General features: G+C 46.0%; 1 protein-coding gene across 4 annotated transcripts in view; it reads right to left on the reverse strand.

Annotated features, from left to right (window-relative positions):
* The window catches only part of KLHL18 (kelch like family member 18), a 244474-nt gene that overhangs the window by 23145 nt on the left and 197755 nt on the right, over window positions 1-23574 (reverse strand). For all 4 annotated transcript variants that reach the window (XM_085628737.1, XM_085628736.1, XM_085628739.1 and 1 more), the window contains one exon: window positions 21843-21947. In XM_085628737.1, coding sequence (XP_085484863.1) covers window positions 21843-21947 — 105 coding nt within the window. The remainder of the gene's footprint in view (window positions 1-21842; window positions 21948-23574) is intronic.

Raw genomic sequence — 23574 nt, forward strand, 5'->3', positions numbered from 1 at the left:
CGCTACAATGGCTCTAGACCTTGATAGGACGACTGTTTCTCTCCGGGCCACGGGCCGGAGCCTCTGCGAGCATTCGCAGAGGCACTGGGGCTAACGGACATGTGGAGGGTACATAATCCAATCGCTAGGCAATATATGCATGTATCGGCCGTGCACGGCAGAGGGTCTCGATTGGACTATTTTTTCCACACAGTGCATACACCAGGGTCAATTTCGCGAAGCACGACAAAGCGAGGGGCATATTAGATCACTCCACCGGGGAGGTAACTCTCAGAGGACCTCCTCGGGTCTATACTCTCCCGCCACTCATAGATCCTTGGCATTTTAAGGATCGAGAGTTCCAGGAGAAGTTTAGGGAGCAAACAAAACAATACTTCGAGGACAATTCTGGCTCAGTGAAATCGCAAGAGGATACGCCCAGGCAGCGATCAGGGGTAAGAGAAAGGAACGCTACTCCCGGTGCACCGACCTGAGACAAGAAATCACCGCCCTGGAGTCACAGCTGGGGCAGGAGCAGACAGTGGATCCTGTCCTGGGGCACAAGTTGCGCCTCAAACAGAGGGAACTTAGAGACTGGGGGAAAAGGAAGCCCGCTTACATGCGGTTGATATGCAGAGACGCCTATACGACCTGGGGGCGATAAGGCCAATATATTGATAGCATGGCTGGAGAGGAGGGACAGGGACCGGAGTTGGGTGCTATAGCTCCGGGTGCCAGACGGCGCCTCATGTCAGTCCAGAATGCCATAGCAGAGGCCTTTGCAGCTTACTACGGGGCACTGTATCAGTGTGCCTCTAGTACAATGGTTGACTGCTGCTTAGACATGCTCAAGGACATTTCTATATCTGAACTTTGTGTGGACGATAGGGAAGCTATTGGCGGCGACCTGACAACGGAGAAGATTGCAGGGGCCATTACAGACTTACAATCTGGAAAGGCAACAGGCCCAAACGGACTGCCTGCCGAATTAGATAAATGTGTAGCGGACACAGGCCCAACCAATGTTAAATATGTTCCAAATGGCACAAGAGGAGGGGCGGCTGCCAGAGGACTTAAGAATGGCCACCATAGTAGTTATACCAAAGAAAGGTAGACCCTTGGAGTTATGCAGCTCTTATAGATCCAGCTCCCTACTAAATTTCACGGCTAAGGTGGTGGCTAATCGGTTACGTCCCATTATCACCACGGTTATCCACCCAGACCAATTCGGGTTCATGCCACATAGGAGCACCAAGCTGAATCCCCGATGCCTGTATGGAGTCATGCATGTAACCGCGTCGGACCGGCTGAGGCCGCTGCAGTACTTTCATTGGATGCCTGTATGGCATTCAACAGTATCAAATGGCCATACCTGTTCGCACTATTGTCCAGACTCAGCTTTGGTCCAAAGTTCTGTGCCTGGGTCCGTGTCCTGTACTGTACTCTGATCCGAAGGCCAGAGTCCGTGTGAATGCAGGCCTTTTGCACTACACAGGGGCACACGCCAAGGGTGCCCACTCTCCCCTATAATCTTCCCAATGGCACTCGAACCACTCGCAACATGGGCACATAGAGAACCTCTTGTTCACGGCATTGACATTGGGGCGGCTGGGAGGAACAAATCTCCCTATACGTGGATGATATCCTGCTCTATGCACATAAACCTCGCCAGACATTTCATAGACTCATCCATATCTTCTCAAAATTTGGCAGCTTCCCGGGCTACCGGATAAGCTGGGTTAAGTTGTTAGTTTTTGTCTCGGCCGCAGAGATCCCGCCGCTTACATCAGCCTGTGATGCCTTGACACAGAAAGATGAATTCAAACACTTAGGGATTTGGATAACCAAGTAGGAGGAGAATTTACTGGGTCTAAATTTATACTCCCAACTGGAGAGGCTACGAATGTGTCTTTTTGTGTGTCTTTTGCTTTCTCGCCCTAAGTGCGCCAGGTATGCCCAGACGTGGGTCCTGGGCTCACTGTGCCACTGGAATCAATCTATCCTGGCTGAAGAGGGGTGAAACCCCGAAACCGGTCCTAGGATGTTTGTTTTCGGTCCAGGGAGGACTTTGCTTGGCAGTTCGGGCTGGACTGTTACCATGAGGCACAGGGTCAAGACTGATTTGCATATGGCCAGGTCTAAACAGGGGTGGCATGGTGATCAAAAGAATGATGGATTTAACCCAGATCTCTTGACTGGGGTGAATGTTTTGATTTTATCTGCATTCCATCCATCAACTGTATGTCTTTTGATAAAAATAAAAAATAAAAAATTCCCCCTGGCGCCTAGTGGGCTCTCTGCCCCACCCTGGGGGATGCAGATCAAGGGCTATTGCCCCCATACGCTTCCCAGGGAAGGCGGAGAGACTGTGGCTAATTCTTTTGGGGGGTGGGGGCATTGGCATGCCCACTCTGGGCAGCTCTCCCTCCCCTACGTATATTTAAAAAAAAATCCCTTGTGCCTAGCGGGCTTTCTGCACCCCCCCCCCCCCCCCCCCCACACATAGGGGGAACGATCAGGGGCTAACGCTATATTACATATAGAAAAAACAGCATAATCCCTGGCACCTGGTGGGCTCTCTGCTTCCCCGCCCCCCGCCCCCTGGGGGCCCAGATAAAAGGCTAATGTGGTCCGTTGGCTAGACTGCCGACTTTGGTGCTGGAAACCAGGGTTTGAGCAACAGGGTCGCGTCCAGGGAGGACTTGGCTTGGCAGTTCGGGCTGTACTGTTCCCATGAGGCACAGCGTCAAGACTGATTTGCATATGGCCAGGTCTATAATGGGGTGGCATGGTGAGCAAAAGGAGGATGGATTTAACCCAGATCTCTTGACTGGGGGTGAATGTTTTGATTTGTTCTGCATTCCGTCCATCAATTGTGTATCTTTTGCTTTCTCGCCCTAGGAAGGGAGTTGAGCCACTGGAGACGGCTCCTGACCACCCTAATTGTTAAAAATGATGGCCCCTCCAAGCCTGTTATATGCGTTTCAGAATACTCCATATCCAATCTCAAGTACGTTCTTTTGGACGATTGAGGGGGAGTTACGTACAATGTTATGGGAGGCGGGAAGCCCACGTTACAGCAGGGAGTATATGAGGGGGAACTGGTGGTTCTAGACGCCGCGAGTTACTATCTTGCGTCCCAGCTCATTAATGTCAATGCTTGTGTCTTTAAAACCCACACCGAAGCAGTGTATCGGGTGGACTGCCATACCATGGGAAATAGAGGTTATCCAGTAGCACTGTATCACAGAGACCGTGAGAAAACTTTTACTGTCACACACGGACAGTGATACAGGCATGGAGAGCAGCCACAAAACTAGTGGGTGGGAGGCCAAACTGACGGAACATACCCCACTCTGGGACAGTGATCTGTTGGGCGAAGAGGGGCGCCTACAGGGCTTTCGTAGGTGGGGCCTTATCAGGATAGACCGTCTAGGAGAGGTTTGGTGGAAGGAGGCAATGATAAAATTTGAAGATCTGCAGACAGAATAGCAGATGGCTGACGGAGACATGCCCTACGGTGTCATATACCGGAGGAACTGTTCCTTGCCTGGTCCTCATTAGAAAAAAGATTGCATCTCTAACATACCGGAAGAAAATGAACAACCTGCCAGTTCCTTTGGGCCCCCTGAGGGAGGCGTGGGAGACAGATGTGGCTTTACAGGAGGACGACGACTGGGCTGAGGTCCTACAGAGCCCTAGAGGAAGTGTTATGCGAACTCTGTTAAGACGGATTCAACTCCGAATCCTACATAGGTCGTACGCCCCCTGGACGCTCCAACATAGACTAGGCCGAGGTGACTCTGGACAGTGCGCGAAGGTGGGCACCTTTTTCCATATTCTCTGAAAAGGCCCCAAAATCAGAGTTACTGGATTGGAGTGGCCCGAATAATGGCTACAGTAGGGGGTCTGCAAGTTCCGGCGGAAGCAAGGTGGCACCTGTTGGGAGTAAATGGGGGGACAACATGGCCTAAAAACACCAAGGCCTGGCAGATGTTAGCATCGGGAGTGGCAAAAAAGAACATTGCTAGGACATGGGGGATTGCTGATCCCCCAAAGATCAGAGATTGGAAACAAGATTTAGACTTGTGCCAGCGAGCTGAACAAGTAGTTTATCAGAGCAGGGGGTGCCCAAAAAATGGGACGAGATTTGGATCCCATGGGAGAAATACAAAACGTAAGGGTGCAGGGTCGGGGTGAGGAGAGAGTTGACACAGATGGTGCATACACCCAGTTTGACTGGGGACTGATAAGGGTAATTAATTGTTGATTGCAAAATATATGGTGGGTTCCGGAAATATATCAGTTTTAAAACCCTGCTGTGCCATATTCTCCGGGGGATCTGACCAGATTCCTTTTGTTGTGTAATATGTACTAAGCCTACTGTCCGTTTTCAATAATATATTCGTTTTTCGATGTTGTTTTGTTTTTGGTTTGATTGCTTACACACGTAGAACTATGCTCTATTTTTGCTTTCCTGACATGATACCATGAGCTGTATGTGTTTTATAAAAATTTAAATAAAGGTAAAAAATAAAAATTGTTGATTGCAACTGTACTGTTCCTTCTTTCTGTCCACTACCACCAGACTAAGGTATATATATATATATATATATATATATATATATATATATATATATATATATATATATATATATATATATATATATATATATATATATATATATATATATATATATATATATATATATATATATATATATATATATATATATATATATATATATATATATATATATATATATATATATATATATATATATATATATATATATATATATATATATATTATAATATATAAAACACAAAAGATGGGGGATCTGGGAGCTAAAAAAGGTCCAGTGTCCATGCTCCCTTAATTGAATATATATCACCAGGAGGACAAAGTTCCTACGGGCAGGTGCAAAAAGTCACCCTCGCCCTACAAAAGAAAAAAGGAAAAAAGAGAGAGTGAAAAGAATCCTAGTTCGAAGACCCACTCAGGTAAATGGAAGACCACTCTATGTCCTCTGTTGCCCTCACACACCCAAAGGGTGTCATGCTTCATCATCGGGCGGTTGCTCCTCGTAGGGCCGGCGCTGCAATTCCCTACGGGCCCCCGAAGGGTCACTTTCACAGAGATCTTTTAAGAACCGCCGGATGGTGCATGTGGGTGTGTGGGGAGTGGGTTCTATGTAGAGGGTAAAAAGTAAAAAAGGTTCGAGCAAAATTGGTGAAAAGCATGGAGGGTCATCATGCAGCTGATTATGTAGATGTACCCTGAGCAGATTTAGACTGCTCAAAAAGTTGTAACCCTGAAGGCACTTTATGCCCAGGGATCATTGATCATAGGTCAACATGTTTCGCGCCTCTTTCGCCCAAAAGGGTCGGTGGCGCTTCGTCAGGACCAGATTCTTAAGACAGAGTGCACGTGAAAATTAGGTGAAACAGTTTAAAATACCCTCATTAACGGCCTGGGCAGTGCCCTGTACACCCTCAGTATGGTGACAGGTCGATGGTGAAAAAAAGGATTGCTCCAGTTCAATATCCTCATTAACGGCCTGGGCAGTGGCCTGTACACCCTCAGTATGGTGACAGGTCGATGGTGAAAAAAAGGATTGCTCCAGTTCAATATCCAGTACTGGCAAACGCAGGGACAGGGTCGATATACTGGTGTGTCTGCCCATGCCTAGTTCCAGATAATATGCGGGTGGTTTTGGCGCTAAGCTGCTGGAGCGCGTACTTCTGGCCAGTCAGATATTGAACTGGAGCAATCCTTTTTTTCACCATCGACCTGTCACCATACTGAGGGTGTACAGGCCACTGCCCAGGCCGTTAATGAGGATATTGAACTGGAGCAATCCTTTTTTTCACCATCGACCTGTCACCATACTGAGGGTGTACAGGCCACTGCCCAGGCCGTTAATGAGGGTATTTTAAACTGTTTCACCTAATTTTCACGTGCACTCTGTCTTAAGAATCTGGTCCTGACGAAGCGCCACCGACCCTTTTGGGCGAAAGAGGCGCGAAACATGTTGACCTATGATCAATGATCCCTGGGCATAAAGTGCCTTCAGGGTTACAACTTTTTGAGCAGTCTAAATCTGCTCAGGGTACATCTACATAATCAGCTGCATGATGACCCTCCATGCTTTTCACCAATTTTGCACGAACCTTTTTTACTTTTTACCCTCTACATAGAACCCACTCCCCACACACCCACATGCACCATCCAGCGGTTCTTAAAAGATCTCCGTGAAAGTGACCCTTCGGGAGCCCGTAGGGAATTGCAGCGCCGGCCCTACGAGGAGCAACCGCCCGATGATGAAGCATGACACCCTTTGGGTGTGTGAGGGCAACAGAGGACATAGAGTGGTCTTCCATTTACCTGAGTGGGTCTTCGAACTAGGATTCTTTTCACTCTCTCTTTTTTCCTTTTTTCTTTTGTAGGGCGAGGGTGACTTTTTGCACCTGCAGCGGTTTAATATAAAGAACCTTAATTTGTTTTTAAATGTGTAAATCCATTAGTAGGTTGCCCACCCTGTGGGTCTGAGCAACAGCTGCAGAATAAAGTACTAACAGATTTAGCTGTCATTTAATACCTATATAGGTGAACTGCTGCAGGTAGAGATGAACCAGGGCATCATCTAAGTGAGGTTGAGTAAGGGTGTCTAGTTAAAGCTATGTGCTTTGTAAGAGGCTACGAGGTAGAATAGAGAATGAACAGGCTCAGGGATGCTGTTCAACATGGTCAAAAGGAAAACGGTGGGTAAACCATAAGCGATGGAGGGGTGGAGCAAATAAGTGGGGTGTGCCTGGGTCAGTCCAGGCAGTTGAGTATATTAAGCTGGGAAGGTACACTCAGGAAGCTACTGTTAAGCCTCAAAAGAGAAATACCAGCAGGGCCATGCCTGACCACAAAGCAAGCTCATCAGGTCCAAAAATGTAAATATCCTATTCATGCAGGCGATGCCCTTCTGTACAATAGGATGGTGAGAATACACAATAGTTGCAATGTGGACTGGAAAATTCCAGTTTCACAATAGACGGGAAGTTAGGTTTTATGGTTTTAGAATTCTTTATTTTAGTGCCTTGGATTCAAATATCCACATCAAAGATGCAACTGCGAATTCAAAATGGCTGACACTTGCAACTCCAGAACTGCATAACTTAATTTAGAATGCGAACCTACAGCAAACTCTGCGCCCAAGACCTCAGGCAAATCTAGTTACATCAATTTCAAACGGAGACAGAGGCGCAAAGCAAATATCAAACGAGCAAAGGCAAGGCAAAAGGAGGGGACGGGGATATTGGTGCAACAAACAATAATGGATGAGCAGGTAGAAAATACCATAGTGAACTTATCTAACATCGAACTCACAACACAGGAGAAAAACATTCTAAGACTGGGTCTATCATTTGCTCCGCGCAATAACTTTGATTATGCTACAACAAGAATTGATGTATATAAAGGAGTACGTAAATTGAAACTAAAAAAGCATTTTCTCATAAATACACCCAACCAAACAACCATGGGTGAAATCTCTACTCCAGATACCCAACGGGGAACAAATACATTAACCCAATCGGATACATCGCTTTTACAAATCATACAGGATCTCAGCAATGAGAGCAACCCAACTGATCTAACTCTTAAAGCAAGTCCATTCAAACCCAAATCCTCCTTCAACCCAATCATGATCAGAGACTCCATCGATATCTTCCACGAAGCGGTGACCACCCAAATGAAGGAGTTAAATAGGAAAATACAATCTAAAACGAAGCATTACAATAAAGTTGATCGGCAATACAAGCAGTTAACATCTAAACTACAAAAAAACAACAAGGAGATTGTTATTCGCAACAGTGACAAAGGCGGAAATATTGTCATTTGGCCAATGAGTGCATACAACAAGGAAGCATATAAGCAACTCAACGATCGCACATGTTACACGCGAACAACTATCAGTGACATGAAAATCACCTATAAAGATTTCCACCTTAAGCTCAACAAATGGAAAAATGCCAATCTGATCAGCAACGATGAATTCAAATTCCTAAAAAATGACAGTCCTACTACACCAACTATATACTTCATACCGAAGATTCACAAAGACTACAACGATCCTCCTGGTAGGCCAATCATCAGTGCCAGAAACAGTCTGACGGAACATACAACCAAATGCATTGACTATTATCTGCAGGAGTTTGTACAGAAATTACCATCTTATGTAAAAGATACCAGTGACTTCCTCAGAAAAATTTTGAACTTTGTGTGGCAGGAAAATTATTTGCTTATTGCATTAGACGTAACATCTTTATACACTAGCATTGAACATGTGTCTGGCTTAGCAGCGATCCAACATTACCTTTCACAAAGATCTGCGCAGCATCTAGAACATAATCGCATGCTGGTTGAAATGACAGAATTTTGTTTACGGAATAACATTTTTATGTTCAACAGTCAACTTTACCAGCAAACTAGAGGCGTTGCTATGGGGGCCAGCTTCTCACCGAGCTACGCATGCCTGCATATGGGCAGATGGGAGGAGCTGGTCCTCAAGCAAGAACACCATGAATATGTCAATACTAATGTTAAAGTATGGTTAAGATATATTGATGATCTTTTTGTTATTTGGGAAGGTACTAGCCAGCAAGCTTTTGACTTTATTGAAAAGATCAATGTCAATAACATGAATTTACATTTTACTGCCACAGTCAGTGCCACACAAATTGAATTCTTAGACACCCAGGTGTATATAAAGAATGGCAAAATTGAAACCCATCTTTTCAGAAAGAAGACGGCAGGCAACTCTACACTTCATGCGTCAAGTGCGCATCCTAAACATCTTATTAACAGCATCCCCTACGGGGAAATGCTAAGGATCAGACGCATTTGCAGCAACAATGATGATTTAGTGGCAGCACAAGAAGCAAGTAAACTTCGCTTCAAACAACGTGGCTACCAATCACATGTCATTGACAACGCCATTAAAAAATCTATGGCGTTGAGTAGAGATGAAGTCATAAGTGATAAGAAATCTGTAAACATTTTGACTAATGCAAACTCCACTAACACTATAAGTATTAGTACTAAGGAAGACGATGTGTTTCGCCGGATTGTGCAATATAATCAACAGCATAAAGCGTTAAATAAAATTCTTCAGCAGAATTGGCCTTTGGTACGAAGTGACCCAGTGATAGGACCCCTGCTACCGCAGAGGGTGTCCATCACTTACAGCAGGGCTCCCTCAATGAGGGATGTGCTTGTCAGAACAAGCCCTGAGGTGATTGATAGCAATAGTTGGATACAAACCATGAAAGGATTTTTTCGATGCAAAACATGTAAAGCTTGCATCCAGGGAGTGAACACCAACACATATCAAACCCCTTTCAGCGATCACAATCACGTTATTTCCAAGCTACTCACGTGTAAAACTGAATTCGCAATATATGTACTTACATGTCCCTGCAAGCTGCGCTACATTGGCAGCACAAAGCTACCCGTGTACAAACGTATCCTTCAACACCTCAGGGTTTCACAAATCAGGACAATACCTACCCTGTCGCACGACATTTTAAAGAATGTCATCAATCCGATAATCGCAAAGTAAAATACTTTGTAATTGACACTGTATCACCGAGCAGGAGGGGAGGCAACCGAGAGAATAAACTTAGAAAACTCGAAACTCAGTACATTTTACAGCTAGATACCAAACACCCTGCCGGTCTCAACGCTACTGAAGATTTATACACATGCTTGACTTAACTCGAAGAGAGGAAATAAACGGTCACCATATGATCAGATTAGATATAGCCTTCAATGACATTCTCCATTTAGATTTAGAAGATTCAGTCTTAGCACCCATCACTGACACTTGTATATAGCAAACATTTTTTAACATTTTTTAACTTTTTAGTCCTACAAGTTCGCAAATGGAAGACAACAATAATTTTTTATGTAGTTATGTATTTTGTACAACTGTTTTAAGGTATTTATAAGATTTTGAATTCTTAGTCTTTTAATATATTTATTGTAAATTTGTTCTTAAGTTGGCACCTATCCACATGTCTCATTACAGGGATAGGTCAACAGATAGATAGTATTTTTAAGGTATTTTAACACCTTTTATCTATTTATTAGCAATTTGCACTATGCTACGACACTGACTTATATACATTTTACAAATGACATTCAGTCTAACATGTTTAGTCGTAGACGAACCTTAGTTGAATTTGTACAGACTATGTAACAGCATTGATGCACATATTACATTCCCTTTGATCTAGGACTACACTAGTGTCATGGAGTATCGAACTTCCTAAGTAGAGGGCGATTGACCTCATTTAAGTATCGGTGCATTAAGGCATGGATATCTTCTAAAGAAAATACTCAAACATCTAAAATAGTTTGGCTATAATACACGATTTCAAGGTGATATTACAATCAATCTTTCTACCTTTCCACTTGTCAATCTGCCTACATTACAGCGTATGGGTATTGAAACGACGATCTAACAAACATCAAGTATCCCCCAACCAATGTAACAAATAATTCAACTTCACTGAATTATCACATTATCGCACAGCACATACCCCTAGGCTGTTTTGCACACATTTTGCACTTTACACTCAAGCACTTTTTTTCAATGAACAATTGTTGTTTTTTATTGTTATTGATTTTATCTTGATCGTGACGCACAAAACAGACGATAAAACATCAATCATGTTTTAAGACAGCATACAAAGTATAAAAACATGTGATAGAATTTCTCAATAATTTTATGAGATTGTTATAATATATTTATTCAGGTTGACATTTTAAGTAATTTTACCTGTTTCGTCACTAATATATGCTGTTCTTGTTGTTTATGTCTATGACGAGATTATCGCAGCAAGCTGATCACGTGGTCACGATCATATGGGCACTGTCACTTTAAAAAGGTGTTATCTCTCTTAGACCACTGTCATGTGATCAAGGCTCAGGCGAGCCGAAACGCGTAATGGCGACAGAGGAATAAAGATTTTTTGCACTACAAGTTGGGTCCGTGCCTTTCTCTTCAGGAGAGCTGTCAGCTTGGAAAAGCTACGGAGGAACAATCGTGATATATATATATATATACATATATATATATATATATATATATTGTGTGTAATGGTGTATGAGGCAGCGGTTTAATATACAGAACCTTAATTTGTTTTTAAATGTGTAAATCCATTAGTAGGTTGCCCACCCTGTGGGTCTGAGCAACAGCTGCAGAATAAAGTACTAACAGATTTAGCTGTCATTTAATACCTATATAGGTGAACTGCTGCAGGTAGAGATGAACCAGGGCATCATCTAAGTGAGGTTGAGTAAGGGTGTCTAGTTAATGCTATGTGCTTTGTAAGAGGCTACGAGGTAGAATAGAGAATGAACAGGCTCAGGGATGCTGTTCAACATGGTCAAAAGGAAAACGGTGGGTAAACCATAAGCGATGGAGGGGTGGAGCAAATAAGTGGGGTGTGCCTGGGTCAGTCCAGGCAGTTGAGTATATTAAGCTGGGAAGGTACACTCAGGAAGCTACTGTTAAGCCTCAAAAGAGAAATACCAGCAGGGCCATGCCTGACCACAAAGCAAGCTCATCAGGTCCAAAAATGTGAATATCCTATTCATGCAGGCGATGCCCTTCTGTACAATAGGATGGTGAGAATACACAATAGTTGCAATGTGGACTGGAAAATTCCAGTTTCACAATAGACGGGAAGTTAGGTTTTATGGTTTTAGAATTCTTTATTTTAGTGCCTTGGATTCAAATATCCACATCAAAGATGCAACTGCGAATTCAAAATGGCTGACACTTGCAACTCCAGAACTGCATAACTTAATTTAGAATGCGAACCTACAGCATTTTAGGCTCTTAAGTATCGTCCCTAGAGCCTAGGCATAAGAACTGTTATAATTTTATCGTCATCGTCCTATTTGCTCTATTTTGGCTCATACAAGTCCATGAAAGGCATCAAACATACATTCATAAAAAAGCCTAACGCATACATTTAATTACCAAGGTAACATTAAAAAGATTTTTTGCTTTTAATAGGCTAGAAAAACAGAATCAAAATGTAATCATCCGTGTAGTGAGACCTATTAGCTCCTTTAAAAGCAGCGATCTTCGTCTCTAGGCAAGGGCTTTTGCCCAGATATACCATATTGCTGATTAAAAAATTTACAATTGAAAACACAACCTAGGCCACTGGTGTTCGTTTTACATACCCTCAGGGCTATGGTGATCCCTAAAGCCCATGAGTTTATACAAAGGTTTACTCCAATGTGATTGTTGCCTTATGCAGGCCTTGCAGAAGAATAAAACATGCTCGATGGTCTCCACTGCCTCACAACCCATCGGGCAGGTATTTCTTAGTGTTCCATGAGCAAGTAAAAGCTAACGGTAAAATCGTAAATCTGAATTGTACATATAGTACACGTGCAGAAGGGGAGGATACCATATCTAGATAAAAGTCAAATTCAAATAAACATTGAAATAATGAGTCTGCTAAACTGCCCGAGACAACCCTTGAAAATTTCCCTTCCAAGACAAAGTTCCAGTAGGGCAATTTTATCTTTTCATATGCTTCACATGGGAGCTCTGAGGGATGTAACCAGAAGTCCTCCAGGCCTAGCTTGAATAAAGGCTAGCTTGAATAGCCAGCTTCTTATATGGCTAAACCAGGGGATCTTGTCAGCATGGAAGCCATCCAACAGGCCTCGGGTACATTCCCTATAGGCTCTAGGTCCTTAATTGACCACAATCCTAACCAATATTAAATAGGCCTCAATGCCGCTATATCAGAAATAGATCTCGGGTTTAGGTCCATGCGAATAGGGAGTGTTGGAGCACTTAGAGGGATTTTTAATAAGGAATGTGTTCTCTGCTTTCTCCAACGTATCCAGATAACAATGCCTCCAAATATCCGCAGCATAAAAGGCAACCCCACAGGCTTGGATCTTATACATCTCTATTGGGGGGTGGGGGAGGGGGGAGGGGGGGGGGGGGGGGGGGGGGAGTCGTGCCCTATTGACAAACCTTACAATAGACCCCTTGTTTTAAGATCATAGTACTCTTCTACAACTGGGCTGCCAATCTGTGCGACTCCTCTAGTCTGACTCCCAAATAGTCAAACTTGTGGACTCTCTCTAGCACCTCGTCTCCTAAGGATATATTGCTCCTTTTCTCCTTCCTGCAGTCGCCAAACAGCATGTATTTTGTTTTACTGTGATTGAGTGCCAAGCCATAATCTTTACAAACAAAGAGAACTTCCCTAGAAGGATGGATATGCCTTTTAGGGGTTTTGATAACAGCAAGGTGTTATCTGCAAAAGGTAAACAAAGTGATTGAGTCCATGATCTTAGAGGAGTCATTTTCACAATTAAAAAGAAACAGGAAGCATACATTGATGTACAGGAGGAAGAGCGTGGATGCCAGGAAACACCCTTGGCCCACTCCTCTCTTTATCGGGATTTTGTTTGTCAATGCCCTAAAGGGGTACCACCTCACTCTCGCATAGTTATCTGTGTACAACTCCTTTATAAGGGTTAGCAGGCCTCCTTGGCACCCAAGCTTTGATAAGACCACCCATAATTTAACCCTTGGGACGAGATCAAATACGGATCAAAGATCCTCAAAAGCAACAAATAACCTCCGCTTCTCAAGGTCAACAGCCCTCCATTTAATGGTTAAAAACCGTATAATTTGAACCACAGTGCTGATGTTTTGTCTAAGCCTGATAATGGGATAGCAACTTGAATCGAGCAATCCAGTCCCATAGTCTAGTTAGTATATGTGTGCTAATCACTTTCTGAATATTATCGGTCAGACTTATGGGTCTGTAATTACCCGGGCCAGATCTATCTCCCTTCTTATAGATCGGGATTATTACAGCTCCTTTTCAAGAGCTTGGAATCTAGGCTCCTGCAATCAAGGCATTTGCCAATGAATTTATATAGGAGCCCCAGATCTGTGGTTCACTGCAGTAAAGATCTACAGGGATTTTATCTATGCAGGGGGCTTTACCAGGTTTCTGAGCCTAAATAGCTGTGATGGTCTCAGAGTATAAATTACCTTTGCCCTCTACCCTGGTGCTCATAGATGGGTACTGGCAACTGAACTGCCATAGTCAGATGTTTCTCATGATAAAGGCCCCGGAAGTGCATAAACTATTCCTCAAGGGGAATGTGGCAATCTGGCCATGCTTAATCGCTAAACCTATTTTGGGTGGGCAAAAAAGCTTACTATCTTTGCCTCCAGCTGCCGCTAACAAATTGTCCAAAGTCCCACTTCCCACTGGGCTTTACTTGCCTTGACAGTACTGGCATACTCCTGTTGCGTTATGGTAATTGAGGTCCTTGCATTTTAAGGCTTTAATAAGAGCTCCTTAAGCTCTTTTATATGTTTTATTAAATTACTAGTTAGCTCTCACAGTCCGATGACCCATTTTTCCCTTACAATTTTTTACAAACAGGTTGGTCAATTTAACAAAGAGATTGCTATGGACTATCACTATCTGCCCTGGAGATAGTTCATGATACATGAATACATTCAGTTCTTCAAGCATAACTTGATAAAGTTTGGATAACTATTCATCAGATTTAGAAAGGACCTCCCCTTTTATGTTGCTCTTGTTGCTACTAACCCCCACCAGGTTTAAGGAGTCACGAGCATCTAAAAACTCTCTTCCCTTATTCAACATCTTGTCCCTGAGAAAAAAAGAGGGGGAAATGGACACTGTATTGGCAGTCAATGACTGCCATGTCTGATACTTCGTGCCAAATTCTTAAGTCCAGTAAAGCTAAATCAATATGGCTATTATAGTTCCCCCCAAAAAAGGTAGGCTTCGCACAACTATCTGAAGGGAATTGCCAAATTCCAGGTCTTAAACCATACAAAACCATTATATCTATAATCTGCAGAGCCGCTGCACTCATTTTGGGCGGTTTGTGTGTGGTGCTAAGAGGGGTGTTTTCTTAGGAATAATCCTCTTCCTTAATGAGTTTCCTTAATGAGTTTGGGGAGAGGAGTTGGCTTAATGGCTAGGGCGGTCGACCTCGAACCTGGGGAACTGGGTTCGAGCATCGGCAATGACGCTGAACATCCTGTGATTCTAGGCAAATCACTTAATCTCCCCGTGCCTAACAAAAATGAATGCGTCCTCATGTAATGCAACTGGTGCTAACTGCTATGTAAAGCGCTCCGATACCCAAGTGTGCGCTAGATAAAACTTTGTAAAAAAAAAAAAAAAAAGTAGGGGATGAATGGCTCAAAACATGTTTTTAAATCACCAGTAAGAATCACACAGTGAGTGAGAGCCAAGTCCGCCATACCTGCATTCAATTTTTTTTTTTAAGTATGGGAGGATTGGGCAAAGGAGGCAGCTGTATTGTAAATGTTTATCACTCAATAGGAAGGCCCTATCTTTGGTGTTATGCTAAGGGCTAGTAGGTCAGGAAAGTCAATACTGAGGTTTATGTCACATCCAAGGGATATTTTTGACTATGTAATGAATGTCCAAATACCCCCTAAAACACCCCCCGGGCACACCTGCGGTTGACGGTCCTCATCTTCCATAGTATCCCCACAAAGTTTCAAGAAATGAGTAGAGGGGGTCACCCAGAAATACCCCATGAATATAGGGCCCAAATTTAGACAAGGTTGACTGATGGGGATCTGTTAATAAGGCAGAGTAGTTAATAATTCTTGTTCTGGCTTGAAAATTTGTCAACAGTCCCCGATTTAGCGCCAAAGGCATAGCTCGTCCGACTTCTTCCAGGGCGCAGATGGATATAGAAGAAAGGGGCAGTGAATATGGCAGTCAATCTAGCTCAGACAATCCACTTTCCTGGACGTTTGTGCTGTGTGGCCTTCGATTTTCACAGATTGGGTGCGCTGTGTTCCCAGATTATACATTTTCCCGGTAAGGCATGGATATTTCGGAAGGGGGCTGATTAATCTTAAAACCTATTCTTGAGCAGTTTGGGGGTAAGGTGCGTGTACAGAAAAAAAACAGACCATTTACCAAGTCAGGGGAAATTAAGATTATTTCAATCGAATGCTAGAGGCCTGCCAACACTGTAAAACGTTTAACAGAGAGGCTGTCAGAGTATACGATCGACTGGTAGTTTCTCACATGCCTGATCCAATGGAGGACATTGTTCTTCAACGAGTCACTCCCCTTATGTGAGTCAGGGGGCAATTTCGAGACTTTGGTCATTTAAACCGTATAGCCTACTTGATGTGAAAAGTCTGGCGTTATAAAGAGAATGTTGGGCTAGGTAAGACTGAGGGTCCATGGTTTTGTACCCCTTGGCAAGAGCTGGCCGATAGCCGATGGGATTTTGTTAGACCCCTACCTACTATCAGCCGAAGTCCTCGTTTTATCATGCATACGCTGGTTTTGGCACATAGTCAGCTTTGGCGACCACTGCGCCTTCCGGCCTGGTCACCCCCACGCTCCTGTGCCTGCTCCCGCAGCCCCAGCCACCCGAGGGCCGCCGAGCTCACACCAGCCTCCCGCAGCCCCAGCCACCCGAGGGCCGCCAAGCCCGCTCCAGCTTTCCCGCCGCCCCAGCCCGTGGCCCCGCCCCCCGCCAGCCGATTGGCTCGCGCTCCCGCCTCCCCGCAGACCCTCCCGACTGGCTCCCTTCTTAAGGGGAGCCTGACCAGAACCAGGGAGTGACCACTGCGCCTTCCGGCCTGGTCACCCCCACGCTCCTGTGCCTGTGCCTGCTCCCGCAGCCCCAGCCACCCGAGGGCCGCCGAGCCCACACCAGCCTCCCGCAGCCCCAGCCACCCGAGGGCCGCCAAGCCCGCTCCAGCTTTCCCGCCGCCCCAGCCCGTGGCCCCGCCCCCCGCCAGCCGATTGGCTCGCGCTCCCGCCTCCCCGCAGACCCTCCCGACCGGCTCCCTTCTTATGACGTCCCCAGAGCGACCGCGCAGCGGACGCGCGCAGCGGGAGCACCGATTGAGCGCCGAAGGTGCGCCAAAGGTAACCCCGTCTACGCCCGTCCGCGCCTGGACCACGCCCAGCGCCAGGACCCCTGGCCCCCGCAGACCCCAGCCCACCCGCCGGACGTACGACGCCGCCACCCTCAACGCCGGCCGAAGCCCAGGATGCTACCGAGCCACCCCGAGACGCACCCACGGACCCTTCTGCTGCAACTCCTGCAAGTTCACCTGCATCCGGACCTGCACTACTCCAGCACCAACCAAGACCAAGACGAGCAACAGCAGCAGCCACCTGAAATGCATCCTGCTCAACACCCGCTCCGTCCACAGACACGCCGTCGAGCTCTGGAACCTGCTCGACACCACAGCCCCAGACGTCGCCTTCCTCACTGAAACCTGGATGAACGCCTCCTCAACGCCCGACATTGCCATCGCCATCCCAGACGGCTACAAGATCATCCGAAGGGACCGCATCACCCACATCGGAGGAGGCATCGCCATCATCCACAGGAACACCATACGCATCACGACCAACACCGACGACACCCTCGCACCCGCCGAGCACCTGCACTTCCAGGTCCACAACAACCCCAAGACCACCCTCATCTACAGACCCCCGGGACCACGCACACAATTCAGCGAAGACATAGCCGACTTCATCAGCCCGCACGCCCTCCCCTCCGCTGACTACATCCTCCTCGGGGACCTCAACTTCCACCTGGAGAACAAAAACGACCGCAACACCACCACCCTGCTGGACAACCTCGCCAACCTCGGACTCAAGCAGCTGGTCAATACCCCCACCCACTACGCCGGACACACACTCGACCCAGTCTTCTCATCCAGCAAGGACATCGCCTTCAGCCACGCCACCGGACTCCACTGGACGGACCACAGCTGCGTCCACTTCAGCTTCAGAAGGACCACGATCCACCACCACCAGCAACAGGTTGCACGCAGAAGCTGGAACAAGATCACAGCCGACCAGCTCGCGACCGCCCTGAGCAAGAACCAACCCACCAGCGCAACGAACCCCAGCCAAGCGGCCACCAACCTCACAAAGTGGATCAGCGACTGCGCAGACGACCTCGCCCCTCTGAAGACCCCGACTAGCAGACCCGGTAGCAAGAAAGCCCCATGGTTCACCGACGAACTCAAGAGCTCCAAGAAGAACTGCCGAGCCCTCGAGAGAACCTGGCGCAGAGACCCAACACCGGACAACATGACTGCCCTCAAGCTCGCCACCAGAAAACACCACCAACTCATCCACGCCACCAAGAAAACCGCATTCAAGGAACGACTGGACAACAACGCACACAACAGCAAGGAACTCTTCAACATCGTCAAAGAGCTCTCCAACCCCAATGCCGGTAACAACGACATCACCCCTTCACAAGACCTCTGCAACTCCCTCGCCTCCTACTTCCACAACAAGATCGCGGACATACACAACAGCTTCAGCACTCAACCGACGCACGCCACGACCGAACCTCTGCCCCCCACCACCACCCTCCGCGCCTGGACCCCGATCAGCACCGAAGACACCGTCCGCACGATGAACTCCATCCACTCCGGATCTCCTACCGACCCCTGCCCTCACCACGTCTTCAACAAGGCCGACGCTGTCATCGCACCCCACCTGCGGGACATCATCAACACCTCCTTCGACACCGCTACCTTCCCGGAGAGCTGGAAGCACGCCGAACTCAGCGCTCTACTAAAGAAGCCATCAGCCGACCCCACCGACCTCAAGAACTACCGCCCCATCTCGCTGCTCCCGTTTCCTGCAAAAGTCATCGAGAAGACCGTCAACAAGCAGCTGGCCGCCTTCCTCGAGACGAACGGATCCCTCGACCTCTCGCAGTCTGGCTTCCGGGCCAACCACAGCACCGAGACCGCCCTGATCGCAGCCACCGATGACATCCGAGCAATGCTTGACAACGGAGAAACAGCGGCCCTCATCCTCCTAGACCTCTCCGCGGCCTTCGACACTGTCTGCCACCGTACACTAGTGCAGCGTCTCAGCAACGTCGGAATCCAGGAAAATGCACTGGAGTGGATCATCTCCTTCCTCGCCGGAAGGACACAGAGAGTCCGCTTCCCCCGTTCAGATCTGAAGCCTCCGAAGTCATCTGCGGCGTTCCTCAAGGCTACTCGCTCAGTCCAACCCTCTTCAACGTGTACATGAGCCCCCTCGCAGACATCGCACGCCAGCACAACCTCAACATCATCTCCTACGCCGACGACACCCAGCTGATTCTCTCCCTCACCAACGACCCCGCCATCGCCAGAGCCAACCTCCACGAAGGGATGAAAGAGGTAGCCGAATGGATGAAGAACAGCCGCCTGAAACTGAACTCGGACAAGACGGAAGTCCTCATCCTGGGATCCTCACCCTCCGCCTGGGACGACTCCTGGTGGCCCCCCACCCTAGGCAGCGCACCCAAACCAACAGACCACGCACGCAACCTGGGCTTCATCCTGGACTCCACCCTCTCCATGACCAGACAAGTCAACGCCGTCTCCTCGTCGTGCTTCAACATCCTGCGCATGCTACGAAAGATCTTCCGGTGGATCCCCACCGAGACCAGGAAGACGGTCACCCAGGCCCTCGTCACCAGCCGTCGGGACTACGGCAACTCCCTCTACGCCGGAACCACCGCCAAACTCCAGAAAAGACTTCAGCGGATCCAGAACGCCTCAGCACGACTCATCCTGGACATCCCCTGTCGCAGCCACATCTCCGGACACCTGAGAGACCTGCACTGGCTCCCGGTCACCAAGAGAATCACCTTCCGTCTCCTCACCCACGCACACAAAGCCCTACACAACCAAGGCCCAGGATACCTCAACAGCCGCCTCAACTTCTACGCTCCCAAACGCCAGCTTCGATCGACCGGCCACGCCCTCGCCACCGTCCCCCGCATCCGAAGAGCCACCACAGGGGGACGGTCCTTCTCCTTCCTCGCCGCCAGGACGTGGAACTCCCTCCCGACCCACCTCCGCCTGACCCAGGACCACCTCGCCTTCAGGAAGCAACTCAAGACCTGGCTGTTCGAGCAGTAGCGGACCCCCCCCTCCCCTAGCGCCTTGAGACCCTCTGGGTGAGTAGTGCGCTATATAAATGCTTTGATTGATTGATTGATTGGCTCTCTTGCACAATCCAAATTAGGCTTTAAGGTCGAAATGGCAGTATGCTCTAGGACTCATTTTGGTGACATTAAGGCACCCGCAAACTTACTAAGGGACTTTACGACATCTAGTTAAATTCCCTTTAAGGAGGCAAGCTCATTTCTTAGAGCCAAGATTAAGCCCACAGCTTCTTTTAGTGAGGTGATATCTTCTGGCAAAGGATCCCACAGCTTCTTTTAGTTAGGCAATATCGTCAGGTGGAGAGAGAACGGAATCCATCTGAGACAGGGCCGCTGATGGCTGTAAGTCTTGTAGAGCTGCAAAGCGATAAGAACATACAACTTCTATGTGGAAAGGAGAGGAGTTATTGTTCGGCAAGGTGCTGGGGTCCTTGCCCAACACTAGCTCCATTTGTTCAAGGGTATCAGGCGTTCTATTACTCTAAGGTTTTTTTTCAGCCCAGGTTTTGTTTTAAACAAGTTCAGGATCTTCCCATTTTTTTTTTCTTTCACCCACCTATGTCCTTGCCTTTCATTATAGTTTCCACTTCCTGCATCAATGTGTCAATTTCACTAAAAACACTAGATTTTTTTGATTAAGCAGCCGTGCCTGAGGGGCTATTTTGAGGCTTGTGCTTCCCCATCGTAGGTAGCAACGTTTGAAATTAGACCAAAATAATAAGCAAAAAGTCAAATACCTGGAACCAAGGGAGGTGGCCTAGCCCAGCCTCCTTCAGGCTCTGACAGGTGTGGATGGGTTTGAACTTGGTCGGGTCTCAATCCGCGCCACAGGACCACCGCGCACTTTTGTAGTGCTGCTAGACAGGGGATGCAGGAGGGATGTTGGGAATTATAGTCCCCAGAGGCCGGTCAGCGGCAGCTCCTCCCCAGTCTACAGGCTCCAGTGCACAAATAAACTGCACTCCTGTAGTGCTTCTCGCCTTAGCTGCAAAGTTGTAGATGCAGCCGCCGAGCCTACTAGACCACGCATGCTTTTGTAGTGCTGCCAGACAGGTGATGCAGGGAGGGATGTTCGGAATTGTATTCCCCAGCAGCCGATCAGTGGCAGCTCGTCCTCCAGCAACAGGTCCCGGTGCCTAAATGAAGTGCGCTTCTCACCTTAGCTGCAAAGTTGTAGATGCTGCCCCAAGTCCACGGGACCCCTGCATGCTTTTGCAGCGCGGCCAGACAGGTGATGCAGGGAGGGATATTGGGAATTGTAGACCCCAGCGGCTGATCGGCTTTTCCCTTGTCAATAGGTCCCGGTACCCAAGCACTAAGCTGCAAAGTTGTAGATATGGCCCTCATTCTACCACATAGTCTTTTAATCCAAATGGAATATCAGCCAAGCCAGGAACCATCTTTTTGAGCAATGAAATACAAATTAATGAATGGCTGAACATTGTTATTTTCACCAAAACATTTACATTCCTTCCACATTCACTCTTACACTTCCAAGCCAACCCCTTGGTGAAATGAACTACATATTTTAGCTGATTAATTTCATTTCATTAATTTCTGAGGAGGGGTTACATGAGTCACTGAAAGCATACGAGTACATTACTTGTGTTGGACCAATCAATAGTTTAATTCTCTACAAAGATTCTCAGAAATCTTGTAAAATCTAAGAAACACAAAATTGTACGAATAAGAAAATGATCAAATTCACCAAAACTGTATTGGATATGGAAACCGGAAGACATTTTATAGACAAAATCACATTTCTTATTCATAACAAAAGTCAAATTCTTACTTGTCTGTTTCTGGGGAATATGACTCGACAGAATTGAGAGAAGAGTTTCCATCATATCCCCCACACACAAAAATCTGTCCATCCAACACAACTGTACCCATGGCGCTGAAATGCAAACAAAATAAGACATTTTTCAGTTACATGCCCAGGGATAAAATCTTAGTTCTCCATTCAGGATACATTATTCCCAGTAGTGCCCCCTGTCCTTGATACTCTATAGTCAGTATAATATTCTCTTACAGCTTTGATCTTACAGATTATTTTGCATTGGGTTACGAGTACTACATGCAGCACACGTTCCACCCTTAGTAAGGCCTCAGCTCTTTCTGAACCAGTTGACTTCCAGGCCCGGTTTCAAGGATTTGATTATTACACACTGGAGCTACAAATACATTGATTCTCAAAACTTACAATGCATATTACTAGATTTTAGGCATCAGTGTATTTGTGGTTCTTTTAATGTGTAGAATGGATGTGTTTTGTCATTGGTAATTTAATTAGTTACAATGGTTGATAAATGGGACGGGAGAGTGGGTCAAGATGTTGGATCAGGTCTGAGTTGTTTGGCCCGTACATTGCCCATGATTGCCTCAACAGTTTTAATCAGTAAATCCTAGCACTAGGAATACTCTATTCAATCTGTCGTCACTAGCAGTGCTTTAATGAATATCTTGTTGTATATAGAGTTTTTAGAGCACTTAATAACTTGTTTCTTACAGAAATAGAAGACATAAAATAGGGAAAAAGAACATATTGAGATGGATAACTAACTTGCGCTCGCTGTCCCTTTCCCCACTGTAAAATATTAACAAATATGAGATGTTGAACAACTTCAGTGTTTAGCCCAAGTAAAGAGTTTAGATTTATGCCCTAAACTTCAATTATCTTTGACTTGAAACTGTGATACATGTATGGCACATTTTCAACAGACTTTGGAACACAGGCTCGCTCGTCTCATTCTAGCTTCACTATGAGCAGGGCAACTCACATTTTATGTGCTACGACTTTGAAAATTCCAATTCTTATCAGAGTTTTGCTGGGTCTTAAATTGCTACATGGTTTAAGCAGGTTAAACTTAATCAAAAACATTTGCAACTGTTTAATACTTTACTTAAGCAACTTAGAACTTGCAATTTGTTTGAAGTTAAATCCGCTAAACGTTGAACGTAATATGTTCAACATGTTCAAAAGGTCTACAGAACACATTTTAGTAAGCTACTGCTCAACAGGCATTAATTTCAGATCTCCAATACTTAAAAATGGAATAAACTTATTCCAACATTTGTTACAACTTAAGGGTTTAAGACTCAGTGATAACCTATGCCAAAAGACTTCTAATTCTAAAGATTCTAAATAAAATTCTTAGAAAATAAAATCTTCTAGCAATAAAACATTTTGAAAAATTAGAAGTTAGTGACATTTAATTAACAAGTCCAACTTTAAAAAAAATCTAAAATGTATTAAAGTAATCCTAACTATTTACAAATGTCAGACTTTGTATAATTGTTGAAGTGATGCAACCTAAACACTCATTCCAATTTGAATACTTTTGAAAACTAGGCACCCTACTTAATTAATCTTGTAGGAATACCCTAAGGGATTTTGCTTACCCTTTTGGATTACATGACTATAGTTTGTGTAAAACAGCCTAGCGCATCATCTGTGGCCAAGTACCACGGCTCTAATGATCAACCACTCTATGAACACTAATTCCTGTAGCTAGGCCCAAGAC

Source organism: Triturus cristatus, chromosome 10, assembly GCF_964204655.1.
Source record: "Triturus cristatus chromosome 10, aTriCri1.1, whole genome shotgun sequence".
Taxonomy (NCBI): Eukaryota; Metazoa; Chordata; class Amphibia; order Caudata; family Salamandridae; genus Triturus; species Triturus cristatus.